The sequence below is a fragment of the Aedes albopictus genome, chromosome 3, assembly GCF_035046485.1.
Source record: "Aedes albopictus strain Foshan chromosome 3, AalbF5, whole genome shotgun sequence".
Classification (NCBI taxonomy): domain Eukaryota; kingdom Metazoa; phylum Arthropoda; class Insecta; order Diptera; family Culicidae; genus Aedes; species Aedes albopictus.
Genome location: NC_085138.1, coordinates 172,779,570 through 172,793,726, shown reverse-complemented (window position 1 = coordinate 172,793,726; position 14,157 = coordinate 172,779,570). Strand labels below are relative to the sequence as shown.

At 38.2% G+C, this 14,157-nt stretch overlaps 2 protein-coding genes across 3 annotated transcripts; one reads left to right on the top strand and one right to left on the bottom strand.

Moving 5' to 3' along the window:
• The first annotated feature begins 5,638 nt into the window (after positions 1 to 5,638).
• Positions 5,639 to 10,664, top strand: LOC109406137 (pyruvate dehydrogenase phosphatase regulatory subunit, mitochondrial). Of its 2 annotated transcripts, none has more exons than XM_019679195.3 (6): positions 5,639 to 6,418; positions 7,061 to 7,901; positions 8,946 to 9,085; positions 9,145 to 9,768; positions 9,830 to 10,020; positions 10,386 to 10,664. In XM_019679195.3, exons 1-6 carry the CDS (start codon positions 5,825 to 5,827, stop codon positions 10,639 to 10,641), a joined length of 2,646 nt encoding a protein of 881 aa, XP_019534740.3. In that variant the 5' UTR covers positions 5,639 to 5,824; the 3' UTR covers positions 10,642 to 10,664. The 2 variants fall into 2 exon arrangements, with proteins under 2 accessions (XP_019534740.3, XP_019534741.3); XM_019679196.3 differs by having other exon boundaries at positions 9,145 to 9,780; positions 9,845 to 10,020.
• Positions 10,665 to 10,760: 96 nt separating this feature from the next.
• On the bottom strand, positions 10,761 to 13,667 carry LOC109406138 (large ribosomal subunit protein uL29m). Its single transcript, XM_062842338.1, has 3 exons — positions 13,488 to 13,667; positions 13,131 to 13,413; positions 10,761 to 11,226 (listed from the first exon to the last, which is right to left on the bottom strand). Exons 1-3 carry the CDS (start codon positions 13,580 to 13,582, stop codon positions 10,801 to 10,803), a joined length of 804 nt encoding a protein of 267 aa, XP_062698322.1. The 5' UTR covers positions 13,583 to 13,667; the 3' UTR covers positions 10,761 to 10,800.
• Between the last annotated feature and the right edge of the window lie 490 nt (positions 13,668 to 14,157).

Here is a 14,157-nt window from a genome sequence, read left to right as displayed (position 1 = left end):
TGGGGGAAATGAACCGCCAACAGCATGACCATGCTGGGGAAGCCGGGTTTCCAATTCCGATCGGTCCAGGAACTTTTCGTAGGTAATAGAAATTTCCTTGACTTCATATGGCATGGCGTATCTTCGTGCCTGCCACACGATATACACATACAAAATGATCATTGGCAGAGGAAGCTCCCAGTTAATAACTGTTGAAGTGCTCATAGAAGAAAGCTGAGCAGTAGGCTTTTGTCCTAATGGGAACGCCCTAATAAAAATGTATCATACACTGCTGATAGGGTGAATGATTGTATCATTCCGTGTATGATCAAGATGATAGCCCGAAAGGGTTGTTAAGCACGTTGTATCATATTTTTCTATTAGGGCGTTACACCGAGAAGAAAAAGAAGACAGCTGTTTCAAAGTTGCGAAGAGTAGGCGCGTGTTGCTACCAACAAAACAAAATTTCACAAAAAAAATGGTTTCTGCAAAAATGGAAAACATTTTCCACCTCAAAAAAAATTAGAAGATATCTTGATCCATACTCTACATGTGCACGAAAACCGATTTTGAAAATATTACTTCGTTATTTAATAAAAAAAATCAAAAACCAAAAAGTGAGGAAATGCTTCCAGTTTCGCCTTAAGCGTAAAAACGCGTATTTTGAAACACCAAAGGTAGCAACACGCGCCTGCTCTTCGCAACTTTAAAACAGCTGTCTTCTTTTTCTTCTCGGTGTAACGTTCCCATTATTCGTTATTTAATAAAAAATAAAAAACCGAAAAAATGAGAAAATGCTTCCAGTTTCGCCTTAAAACGAAAAGATATGCAACTTTGTTCCATTTTGATTTTCAAAATTGCGAATAAAGTTTTCACGTTCGTACAACAGAAATAGCTGAAATCGTTTATTTTTTTTTATTTACCCAATGAACAATCACTCATTTAATCAATATTGCAATGACATTTTTATTCCACATTTGATTGAATTACCGCCGACGAAGAATTACTATTCCACAGGCAAACAGACGTAACACTCTTCGATTGGCCTTGGCACATGCATTTAACGATGAATTTGAATGTCATCTGATTTCCGCAATCCTTCCACCAGAGGTGCTAGTGTTCGTTTGCTTTAACGTTTAAGTACTAGTGTACACGTTGCTTTAGTTTGAATTTAAGCCAAAATCAAACAGATCCAGAGAGTATAACACATAGGGTTAGGCGGGGCAAGATGGGTCATCATAACATTGTAAATATAAATCGTATTGGTTTGTATTCGTCCTCTACTCTTCAATACACTAGTTAGCTATGCTAAATGTCGATAAAAAGTTCATAAAATACAAAACATGATGTTAAACAAGCAGTTTTAAAAAGTGATCAATTTTGGGCAATGAAAAAAGTGCGGGGCAAGATGGGTCACCTTTTAAGTAATTTACATTTTCTCAACGAAAAACGGCAATATATAATATTTGTTCCGTATGCATATTCGCCTTGACGGAGGCTCTCTGATAGAATTGCGCTGTGCGTGAAAACAATTTTTTTTAACATGGGAAAGGATAGGAGCTGCATTTTCAAATGCTTCTAATTCTTTATAGAAATTTTTGGAGGCAAAACGTTCTTAATGTTATCGAATGAGATTTTGATGCGCTATATTATAGACATAACATTGTGATTTAAAAACTTTTTGTCTAAAACCAGTTATAGTGTAGCTAATTGAAAGTATATTGCAAAACATTAACACTTTTTTCAATCTGAGGTCCTTAAAATATTTTAGAAGCATTTGAAAATGCAGCTCCTATCCTTTCCCATGTTAAAAAATTTGTTTTCACGCATAGCGCAATTCTCTCAGAGAGCCTCCGTCAAGGCGAATATGCTAAATTTATTTAGAAAATAAAAAACTTTACGATTTGAGTGGTCCTAAGACGACTTTAAAATCGATGTTTTCACTAAACAATTATCATAATTTTATGTTATGATTTTAGGCGTTCTTTCCGCTTGATTGAAGTGAGTTATGAGATAGCCTTGTAATAAAAAATAAAAAAAAAAATTTAAATGATCCAAGAATACGCTCAAAATTGAGGGTGACCCATCTTGCCCCGCGATAGTTTATATGGAGAATATATGGAATGTATCGTATAAGAAAAATGGCTAAAAATCATTTTATTTTTCATTTCCAATGAGAGTGAAAAATTTTTCAATCAATTCCCTAAACTTTTGTATATTCATGCTGGTCACCTAACAAAATTATTAACATAATCAAAATATGACTAATTCGCTCGAAAATGGCACTGACCCATCTTGCCTATAGACACTATAGATTCCATAGACTCGCGGAGACATGGCTGAGCAATACGATTTTAGTGTGTTTTGCCGTGAATTTAGAGTGTACCGAGCAAATATGACGTCACGTAATCCATTACACAGCGCAACATTTTTTTGTCTCAAGAGCAAACTTATATGTCTCTGACAGATTTTGGGCCGCTGAATGCGAATTCGGGCTCAGATTTGCTCCAGCACGTCACAATTTTGAGCAAAATATGCGATTTTGGGCTTTTTTGACTGCAAGTCATTAAGCATGGAAATATATTTTTTAAGCAATCAACTGATAATTTGGTCAATTAACATCTAAATTAACGACTTATGCAAAGTATTTCGGTTCACCAAATCAAATTTGATGAATTTAAGTATTTTATGTCAGTATGTAAACTTGCATGCAATTTTTGGAGGGTGACTTGTATGGGAAATATCGTACCTAACATAAATCGCTTAAAACTATCAAATTTGATTTGGTAAAACGAAATAATTTACACAAGTCGTTAATTTAGATGTTAATTGACCAATTAATCCGTTGATTGCTTAAAAAATATATTTCCATGCTTAAACGCTTGCAGTCAAAAAAGCCCAAAATAGCACATTTTGTCCTATAAATTGAGGTATAGCTCAAAATTGTGACGTGCTGGAGCAAATCTGATCCCGAATTCGGACTCAGCGGCCCAAAATCTGTCAGAGACACATAAGTTTGCTCTTGAGACAGACCAAAAGTCAATTTTTGTTACGCTGTGTTATCGCTATTGAAACCGTCCCTTCATGCTCGTTTGGCTACACGAACTGACAGTTCGTTTGGCTACAGTTGTCTTCGCCTCCGCGAGTGTATGGAATCTATAGTGTCTATAATCTTGCCCCACCCCACCCTATTGATGATATTAGTACGATCGTGAAAGCATCCACTGTCCGTTAAAAATGCCCAAAAGGTCATTTCTGACTAAAAATTTGATGAAAATAACCGATTTTTGAAGCATAACCTTGCACTGTTTTGGACACCTCACTGTATTTTGGACCCTATTATATATTTTGGACACACGGTGTTTTAACCCGTTTGAAACTATTTTCGAAGAATCTGCCAACGGCTTCTTTCAAAGTTTTGAATGCTAATAAAATGCTTAAAATAGGAGTGTAGAACGTTAAAATACACATAAAAAAATGCATATAATAAAAAGTGCTCGAACAAGTTGTTAGAAACCACTTTAATTTATCGAAATCGTAAAAAATGTATTGTAAATCAACAGTTGAATCAAAGTGTAGAGTGTACAAGTACTCTAATAAACTATAACCTCTTTCCAATAGCTATTTTACAATTTTGAAGTGAACTAGTTTATGTAGGTCAGATTCGCCAAAAAGTGATGGTACTCTACAGAAACCATGAGCGTTAAAGGGTTAAATATCAAAATAGCCTATGTGCTGTAAAAGTCGGTTTAAAAAAGCTAAATAAAAAAAACTCAGATTACCTAAATGTATAAAAACTCTACCAAATTAAATATTTTAGAATAAATTAGGGTGTTGGTTCCTTTATTAAGCATGTGATTCCAATTTTCATCTTACGTGAAACAAAGAATATATGCGCTGTTTGTTTTGTTTATTATTTTTGTATTTTTTGTTAAAAGTAAGCGAGCACGCATGAAAACGAAAAGAATGGAATCAATCGGTGCCGTAATCGCTTATTTTCGAATAGGATGACATTGAGCGCGTTTGATTACTTATGGCACTCATATCCTCCTTTGATTCAAATAATTCATTTATTGGTGTAAATTTCAAAAGCTTGGTGTGAATAGGACAGATCGGTGAAGTACTAGATTTGTAGTAATGAGCTGAATTTTAGTATGGTGAGAAGGTCAATTCTCCGTTTCTGCAATGAAATGGTGCAAAAAGCGTGGGTATTATGCTTCCTTGCCTAATTTGATGCTGTTTGAGCAAAACTTTGGGCAACAGTGTTGTTGTTTTCTCCATTTCTTGCAACCTAAACAACAGAGTTATCCAAAGTTGTGCTCAAACAGCATCAAATTAGGCAAAGAATCATAATACCCACGTTTTTTGCACCATTTCATTGCAGAACGGAGAATTGACCTTCTCACCATACTAAAATTCAGTAACAAATTTTGAAAACGACGTATAATCAATGGTGTAGCATTGATTATACGTCGTTTTCAAAATTTGTTACTGAATTCAGCTCATTACTACAAATCTAGTACTACACCGAACGTGCTCCATTACGCAACAAAAATCAAGTAGAACCTCTAACGATCTTATCCAAATTTCCCGAGGTACCTTCAATCATCATATCTTCATTTCTTGCAGAATTAACTCATTCGCCACGAATCATTTTAAACCACATGGACTTCTGTGGTTTCTCAAACGAACAATTCAATTGGGAGAACATATATACGCACGTTTTTCGTGATCTTCGCTCTTGCGCTCTTGTTGTATGTTCTTGAACATGACACATGGATTCTATTATTATCTGCGTTGAAAGTTGTCCAGCAAGTGATGGACAAAAATAAGTGTTGCTCAAGGTGTTGCTCCACATTATCACTAGGGCTGGAGGATGCAACACGGTGTGGCATTGGAGTGTGCAAATACAACTTTTCTTTGCGAATTTATGTCGGTACACACCTCATTTGAAGCAAAGCCTGCTTCTCAAATTAGTGTTCTATGAGCATTTCCACAGTTATCGAAAGAGAGATTCATTTATCGATTCAACATTTTAGCATCGTATATCGTGTGGCATGTATGCCCAAATAAGTAAAGGAAATTTCCATTATGAAATGAATACCCGCCTGTTTACTACTTAAGAACAGGAAATTTATAACCAACTAAAATAGAAGACAAGATATTTGTCTGTCATTTATTTTAATTAGCATTGAACCATCGATAAAAAAATGTGTTTATTGTTTTTGATAATACATGCAATAAACAGCAAGATCATGGTGAGGATGCTGGGTTCGAGACTCGTCCAGTAGAGAAACTTTTTGCAAAGGGGTACTTTTTTGGTTGCCAAAGAAACAGAGAATGTTTGTACGAAATGAATAAATAAAATTAAAAAAAGTAATAAAAAAACCCCGTTGATTTGCTTGGACACAAAGTAGTGTTGATCCAACGGTTTCAGAATTCAAGGTCAATCGTTTGTTTGCAAACAAATTTCCACGAAAGAAAATACACATAGTACCGTTATGTTGACCATGCTGTAAAATGCTTTATCCTAGTATTAGTATCATCCCCTGTAGAGGCAGAATCATTTCGCGCAGGTGCGAATTTGATTCTAGCTTCGGTACGACGAGAGCATCGAAGAAACCACTAATAAACTACCAAAACATGAATGAAGGTAAAAGTAAAACTAAGCTCACGACTATAATGCTTCAGCAGCAATCTAGACACAGTTTAGTTTTTGGTGCGCCCTTCAGCAGTGAAGTCGAAAAGTGATGAATAGTTACATAATGTGAATTCACAACCGAGAATACGTGATTGAGGCACATATTCTAAACGTTTATCATATTATCGTGAATCCGACGACACGATGAACACCTTAATTAAATTTGCACATCCAGTAGGAAAACAGTGGAGGCTGTATGGCACCGGAAATGAAGGTTTAGCTCAGACGGCTAGGGTTGTGATTGCTGGCGCCGGATTGTTAGGCAATTCTGTAGCTTATCACCTCACCGAGAATGGATGGACCAACGTGGTAGTACTAGATCAGCACATAATCGGAAGCGGTACGTCTGACTTCGGGTCTGGCACGATAGGCTTGTTCAAGCCTACGCCTGAACGAAACATCATTAAAGAGAGCCTTAAATTATATGAAGACCTGCAGAATGCTGGCCATCAGATAGGTTTGAAAAAGTGCGGTGGCATCAATTTGGCTCAGACACACGACCGAGTTATCGCACTGAAAAGAAGAATTGCGTATAACCTTCCCACAGGGTTGTTCTGCGAATTCATCGATGCAGAGCAAGTTAAGAAATTACACCCTCTGGTGAATGTAGACGACATTCAGGGAGCGGTGTACGTACCGGATGATTGCGTTGCTGAACCCGCAAGCGTACTGCAAGTTCTTGCCGGCCTTGCAAAACAGAAAGGAGTCAAATATTTCGAAGGATGTGAAGTCATGCATGTTAGTATCCGAGTCACTCACTGTCGGTATCTGCATATCGGCCCTGTTCTGCTGGTGGAGGAATAACTACCTAGATTATACCACAAACATACATGTGATACTCAACACGTGGTCAAGAATAGTATTAGAAGGCTGTCCCTGTAGCAACATTTTTAGTCAAACAGACTAGAACAGACTAGAAAACCAAAACAAAAGTTGTAATGTTTTATGACGGTTCTCTTATTGGGCATCAACATATTACTAGGGATCTTTACCAAAAAAATATACTAATACGAAACCCATTTCAAAACTAATGGCAGTGATTTTAGTATCGCATGTCTGTCCAATGTTCAATAAAAAACGCCTTTTAGTTACAAAAATTGATTTAAGTACTTGAAGCCATTAGAAAAAGTCGAAGAACGTTTGGAGTTGTCATACTAATTGTTACATGTTAATGATTTGTGCAGGAAATAGTTTGTGAAAAAGGATGGGGCTAACTAGTCAGTACCGACCGAGAGTTTTACTTAACCCTTATGTGGCCGGCAGGGTACCCGGGTACCCAGCACCCATTTAAAATACACGGTGTAGAAAAAAGCAAAAAGTTTGCCGGCTACATAACGGTTAATTACGATTTGAAAATTACCCTTCATATTCTACTTCTAGGTCAACACAAAAGGAGGTCGCGTATATAGTGTCGAAACTGATATAGGCACCATACAATGTGAATACTTCATCAACTGCAGTGGAATGTGGGCACGCGAGCTTGGACTGAAATGCAAGAGACCGGTTTGTATTCCAGCATACCCAGCGCAACACTTTTACGGACTTACCACGAATTTGAACCTTCCGACAAAGCATCTTCTACCGTGTGTAAGAGACTACGATGCGCATCTCTATGCAAGGCAAATCGATGGAGAAATTTTAGTGGGTTGGTTCGAAAAAGAAGCCAAGCCAGCCTTCGATAGTATTAACGATATCCCAAAAGAATGGAAACCACACCTGGATCAAAGCATGGCTAGTCACTGTGGACCGTTGTGGGAAAAAGCAGTAGATAGAATACCGCTATTGAACAAAATAGGTCAACCAAAGCTAACAAATAGTCCAGATACGTTCACACCGGATGGCAGGTGGATATTTGGCGAAGCTGCCGAAGTGAAAAACTATTTCGTGGCCTGTGGAATGAATGGTAACCCACTGCAAGGTTCTGGTGGCATCGGTAAGGCCTTAGCCGAATGGATTGTTTCCGGGACGCCAACAATCGAGATGCTACCATTCAACATACAACGATTTTTACACCTGCACAACAATCGTCAATACCTGCAGCAACGTATTAGAGAAGTTGTTGGTCGTCAGTACGCCATCCTTTATCCGAACCAAAGCGAGTACAAATACTCGAGGAAGCTAAGATGCTCTCCGTTGTACAGTGTTTTAGAGCAGAGAGGAGCAGTGTTCGGAACAAAGATGGCTTACGAAAGGGCACTCTACTTCGATACAGATTATACACGTAAGCTGCCTAGTTCTATATAAATTTTTAATCCTTGCAGTGGCAATTGTATGGTCACAATTTTTTTTCTCTGTTTGATAACAATTTCTCAATTTTTGCATAAACGATCAAGCATTGTTCAATGTTATTTCGAACATATTTATTGATTAGCGCATATTTGTGACAAGCAACAGCGCTGGGTAACAGATTCCATAAGGCTAGTTTTGCAAAAACTTCAACTATTGAATGGTTGTTAAGTAAATTTGTAATGTTGATGAATTTCAAGTTAGTTCAAACTAAGTATTATCAGATATAAATCAGATATATCTCATAGAAGTATGGAATTTTTAATGTTGGTGCAGTAGGACCAACGTGTTAACAATCCCGCTTACGAACTTAAAATTTGCTAAATTTAAATACATGATGAAAATTAGCTAGAAACAAATGATTTAGAACACATATTATGGAGTACCCATACTGCCGTGAATTGCAAGTCTGTCCCATCTGCATTTTGGGCAAAAATGAGTCAATAGCCGTTTTCGATCTTTCTTCGGATAATATTTCAGCTGCGTGAAAAAATATATAGTTTGTTCAGTAAAATTGAAAAACAACACCAAGTCAGGTTGTCCCATAATGAATTGTAATCCCAATTCAGTCCCATTACGAACTTGTGCACCCTCCAGTACAAAACATAACACTGTTCTGGCAAGTTTTATATTTTTCACTGTTATGTTTTCACGTTTGAAACAATGTATAAAAGTTTCATGATGATTGCAGAAGTTTTCAATTCATGGCGATTTTTTGAAGTTTCACATAGAAATCGAATTTGAAAACTTTAGAGTCCATTTGCTCAATGCTACTTTTTACAGATGGGACTGACTTGCGATTCACGGCAGCATAGGTTCAAAAATATAGTCCTGAGTAAAGTACGATATTTTTTTTTTCTTTTTTCCTTCCCTGTTGGGGAAATTAAGCCACTGCGTCCAATAGGCTGAACTTTTGTGGCATAAAGTACGATATTTACCGAAGTTTTCATTTTTTCTTCATTATTTTGGATCTTTTCAGGCGGAGGAGAACTACCAACCATGCCAACAGGTAGCTTTTACAAGCCAAAATTCTTTCACTTTATGGAAAAAGAATACATAGCATGTGCGCAGCACGTCGGTATTATCGATATTTCGTCTTTTTCTAAAATTGAAATTAAGGTAAGTGATACGTTACGTTCGTTTTAATTGAAAATGATTGTTGATCTCTTCTTCTGCAGCCGGGAGTACATAACGACGGTGACAAAAACAATGTTTTAGATTATCTACAAAAAATGTGCGCCAACGACGTTGACATTGAAACATCTCACATCGTGCACACGGGAATGTTGAATGAGCGTGGTGGTTACGAGAACGACTGCATGTTGATTCGGCAAAATGTGGACCACTTCTTCATGATATCGCCGTCCTCTCAGCAGACCAGAATATACGAATGGATGTCACGGAATCTTCCAAAAGACGCCAGCGTTAAGCTGAATGACGTCACATCTATGTATACGGTGCTAAACGTAGTGGGACCCAAGTCAACGCAGTTGATGAGTGAACTATCGAACTCCAACGTAAAGTTACAGCCATTCACTTATCGGAAACTGAATATTGGCTATGCTAGCGATGTAATGATTATGACATTCACACATACCGGCATGCCTGGCTATTGTTTGTATATTCCTTCCGAATATGCATTGCACGTTTACGACCGCCTGATGACCGTAGGACACGACTATGGCGCCCGTGATGTAGGTACACTAACCCAAAGGTTTTTAAGGATAGACAAATTTATACCGTTTTGGGGGGACGAACTGACGAGCATGAGTACCCCGTTTGAAGCTGGCGTCTTTTACTCGGTACGACTTGATGTAAGTACATATGTGTATGTGTGTTTGTCTGAGTGCCAACCATTTACAGATCTCGCAATTAAAGAAAAAGGAAAACTTTCTTGGACGAGCGGCATTGGAGCGACAGAAACGCGATGGTCTGACTAAGCGGCTTGTGCTGTTCCACGTGGAAGACATCGATATCGATAAGGACGTATGGCCTTGGGGTGGAGAACCCATCTACAGGAACAATGAGTTTTGCGGCACCGTTACTTCGGCAGGGTATGGTTTACTACTACGTTACTAATCTGTGATAGGACCATTGAGGCCTTGATATAGTCTAACATGTAAAGGGGACGTCACTACCTAATTCTATGTTTCTGCTAGATCCAATAGTTCTGTCATTTTACAAATACCGTCGATGAGGTATGAGGGTGGAAACAAATAGCTGCATCCGTTCCCATTGCATAAATAACCCATTGTTTTGCTCGAAGAAAAGGATTCAGCGCTATTTGTTGCATTTTTATGTTTTGTTAGGAGAAAAGAGTTTAATTTCAAAAAGGATATTGTAGAATTACTCTCATCCAGATTAAATGTTTGGTACACATATTTCAAATTAATCAATAGTTTTTCACTGTTTTTTTCAGCTACGGTTTTGCGTCTCAAAAATTGGTTTGCCTTGGATATATCGGTCGACCATCTAACAGCGAGTCCAGCGTGATTACCACGGAGTTCATAATGGATAAAAGTGCTGTGTACCATATCGACATTGCTGGCGGAAAGTTTCGACTCACGCAACATATACACCCAAAGGCGGCTTCCACTAAATCCATGGAGGAAGGCGACCTGCGCAAAACGTATCGTCCGACGGTTGTGAAATTCAAAAAACAATTTCAAGTCTGAATACTGTGTACTTAAGTTGAACAAGAAAAATAATCTAGTCCATCTGTAGTACAAACAATGTCTGATGTTTAGCTATCCGGATGTTCGGATTGTTAAAGACAAATAATTATCCAGAAACATTATAATTAAATATGTACTTACCGTTGCTTTATATTCCGATTACACCTTACTCGAGACATAATTACCTCGAATTTTATCATACTTCAACAGCTTATCGATATCAACCGAAGGATACTTTTCGGCAATCGCGGCCCGGTCCATGTTGGGGAATCGTTTTAACAGACCCATAACTTCGTTACGTTCGCGGTTCCTCTGCTTCCTCTTAACGTTATACAATTTCTCCCGATACAGCCGTAGGAACTTGTGCACCGCCGATCCTTGGTAATTGAATTTGTGAGTTTCATTCCACTTCCGGTTGGCGTACTTCGGAATGACGTGCTCGAACATGCGGTAGTAGAACTTCAAGCCAAGTTGATTCGTGACAAGCTTAGCCGGGCGTTCTCCTGTTTCGCCGGTTTCGAGTTCATGGTAGGCGCGGTTTCGCTCTCGAACAACGTCCTCCAGATTTTTCATCGATTCGTTTACCTGCAAGGAATAATAAAATCGCAAATCTGTTACATTTAAACAGTAATACTATTGATTGCTTCGGTAATACTAAATTGTTGACTAAAAACAAACAATAAAGGAAAATTACCACAAAACTTTGTTTTTCACACATTTGCATTCTTAAACCCTCATGAGATCTCTTTTGCTACCTTCTTCTCTTTTAAACCATTCAAAGTCATTGATGAATACTTCATAACACCTACTGTTGGCGCGGTATCTACTGATGGTTACCCTATACAAGCGACAGAACGAAAAACAATAGGTGAATCGCAGAAGCTGTCGAGCAATTGAATTACTCGTCCGAAAGTTATACTTTGTTTAGCAGATAAATTAAGTTAATCTAGAAGATTTGAACCGTAAATAGTGTGTGGAGAGAAGCACTGTGAATTGTAAGAAAATATAGGGTTTGTGTTCCATCAGTAATCTCACGCTCCCAATTTCATCCTATTCGAAAACAAGCGATTACGGCACCGATTGATTCCGTTCTTTTTGTTTTCATTCGTGCTCACTTCTAACAAAAAATACAAAAATAAGAAACAAAACAAACAGTGCTTCATTCCTTTGTTTTTCGTAGGATGAAAATGGGAGCCACATGCTTAATAAGGGAACCAATACCCTATAGACAAATAATTTGAATTATTACTAAATAAACCTCTTTATAGTTTAAGCTGATCCTCATATACGCTGTGTTCTGTGATCTGCTCTAAAAAGCTGTGCTGCGATTGAATCGCCACCACCAACACCTACTTTTTAACTATTTGCCATCCTCTTTGCCCCCTGAACCTGTAGGGTCTTGTACCATTTGGGCAGGTGCACCTATTTTGGGCACTTGCTGCTATAACTAAGTCCATTTCAAACCGATTGTTTGGAATTTTTGTATAGAGTTAGATACTGTACATGCATGCCTAATGCCTGGTGCCTGGTTTACATGGAGCAAGTGACTTGATTCAAGTCAATGGAAAATGCCCAATTGAATGCGAATTGAACGTGTAAACACCACCGTTCATCTCAATTGAGCAACTGACTTGACTTGAACGAAAGTTGAACATTAAGCCTGGTTTAGACGGTGCAAGTGACTTGATTCCAGTCAGTTGAAAATGCCTAATTGAATGCGAATTGAACGTGTAAACACCACCATTCATCTCACTTGGGCAACTGACTTGACTTGAACGAAAGTTGAACATGTTGAACTTTTTCATTCAAGTCAAACGGAATCATCTCACTTGCCCCGTCTAAACCCCCGATTCATGTGAGTTGATTTCAAGTCCTCTTTCAAGCGAGATGAATTCAATTCAGTTTGCTCACGCGCGGCACGAGCTGAACAATGTAAACACTTGCTTCAGGTGAGATGCATTCAAGAGCATGAAAGTGGACATTCAAGTTATTTGCTCAGTCTAAACATATCATTCCATTGGATTGAACATGTTTGAGAAGTTAGCAAGTCAGATGCTCGTTTCACATGAACAGTGTAAACCAGGCATTATAGTTATAGCAGCAAGTGCCCAAAATAGGTACACCTACTCAAATGGTACAAGACCCTATATAGAAATTTTCAAATATTAGCCTTTGCACCATTATGTGCTGTCTTCCTCACTCCTTCGAAAAATTTGACAACGGGGCCCTCAGTAAAAGTCAAATTTCCTGTGGGAGAGAGCAAGAAAGCATCAAAGGCTGCACAGGCTGATAGTTTTCTAGTTTTTTTTTCTTTGAACTTGTCTTTGAACGACTGGCTAAGACCACTGGTTGGTCCATCTTGCAGTTTTCTAGTTTATCGACCTCCAGAAATTTTCAATTGACAGTGAAATAAAAAAAAACTAGATAGAATCGGACATATTTAAGTCTAAACAAAGTTGACTCCAGTCCTACGTATCGAAGTAATTTACCTTATCGAGTCGCTCCGGGCTGGGGAACAGTTCCATTTTTTCATTGCACTCGTGTTCCATAGTCAGCAACATGTTGCGCTCCTTCAGAAGCACAAACCAAAGCTTGTGCAAATCCGTGTTCGACTTGATGCGCAGCTCGTCCTTGTTCCAGCCGCGACCATGTTTCACCTCATTTTCGCCCCAGTTTTTCTTATCATCGAAGAAATCCATCAATTCGAAACGCTTGCTCGTTACAGAGAAGGCTCTGGCCATTTGTGTAGGGACCGGAATCGCCTTCGAAAGCCTGCAACAAGAGCACCACACACATCGGGAGTGATGTAATCAAAACATTGAAACATTGGTGGGTAGTGAACTTACAGATAGCCATTACGATGGAATGCACTGGTTCCAATAAAATTACATAGCTTTCCAAATTGCTTCGAAGCATACAACACTCTATTTAGAACACTCATTATTTCAAAATGTTATTCGATTATTTTTGAGTTTATTAGCACATGCCGCCGCCGAAACGCGAGAAACTCTGGAGCTCGATTTGAATAGGTCGTATGTGCTTTTGTCGATTAAAAATTCGATCAGTTGGATTCGCTTATAACAGCGCGAATCATTAAAGTTGATCAAAGTTGATACATACAGCAGAATCCTCACAAAACAAACATTCCGTTCCAACATCAAAAGTCTTCAAAATATCTCCCATATTGCTACAATAACTAAAATAAACTGATCGAGTTTTATATCGACAAAAGCACATACGACCTATTCAAATCGAGCTCCAGAACTTTTCTGTGAACAACGCGAACAACGGAACGATGACATTACGGATCAAAGTATGTAAACATTGAGTTAAAAGGTAAGGTGTTGGCTACACACACGAGTTGAATTGATCAATTTCTGATTAAAATCATCTCTATTTTTTTATTGGGTTCCTTAGGGGTATCCGGATCAATAGAGCTTGCTGACGTTTATTCACCTTTCTCTTTCAAACATGCAGGCGAAATAGGTTTTGTTGTCATCAGGAAAGGTTTCCCGA

What these genes read in the sequence shown, in the direction of transcription:
- LOC109406137 (XM_019679195.3), top strand. Translation starts at nt 5,825, where the DNA reads ATGAACACCTTAATTAAATTTGCACATCCAGTAGGAAAACAGTGGAGG. An exon ending in AAGGATGTGAAGTCATGCAT is followed by an intron (nt 6,419 to 7,060) that starts GTTAGTATCCGA and finishes TTCTACTTCTAG; the next exon opens with GTCAACACAAAAGGAGGTCG. An exon ending in TTTCTAAAATTGAAATTAAG is followed by an intron (nt 9,086 to 9,144) that starts GTAAGTGATACG and finishes CTTCTTCTGCAG; the next exon opens with CCGGGAGTACATAACGACGG.
- LOC109406138 (XM_062842338.1), bottom strand. Translation starts at nt 13,582, where the DNA reads ATGAGTGTTCTAAATAGAGTGTTGTATGCTTCGAAGCAATTTGGAAAG. An exon ending in TTCCATCGTAATGGCTATCT is followed by an intron (nt 13,414 to 13,487) that starts GTAAGTTCACTA and finishes CTCTTGTTGCAG; the next exon opens with GCTTTCGAAGGCGATTCCGG. An exon ending in GCCCGGAGCGACTCGATAAG is followed by an intron (nt 11,227 to 13,130) that starts GTAAATTACTTC and finishes TATTCCTTGCAG; the next exon opens with GTAAACGAATCGATGAAAAA.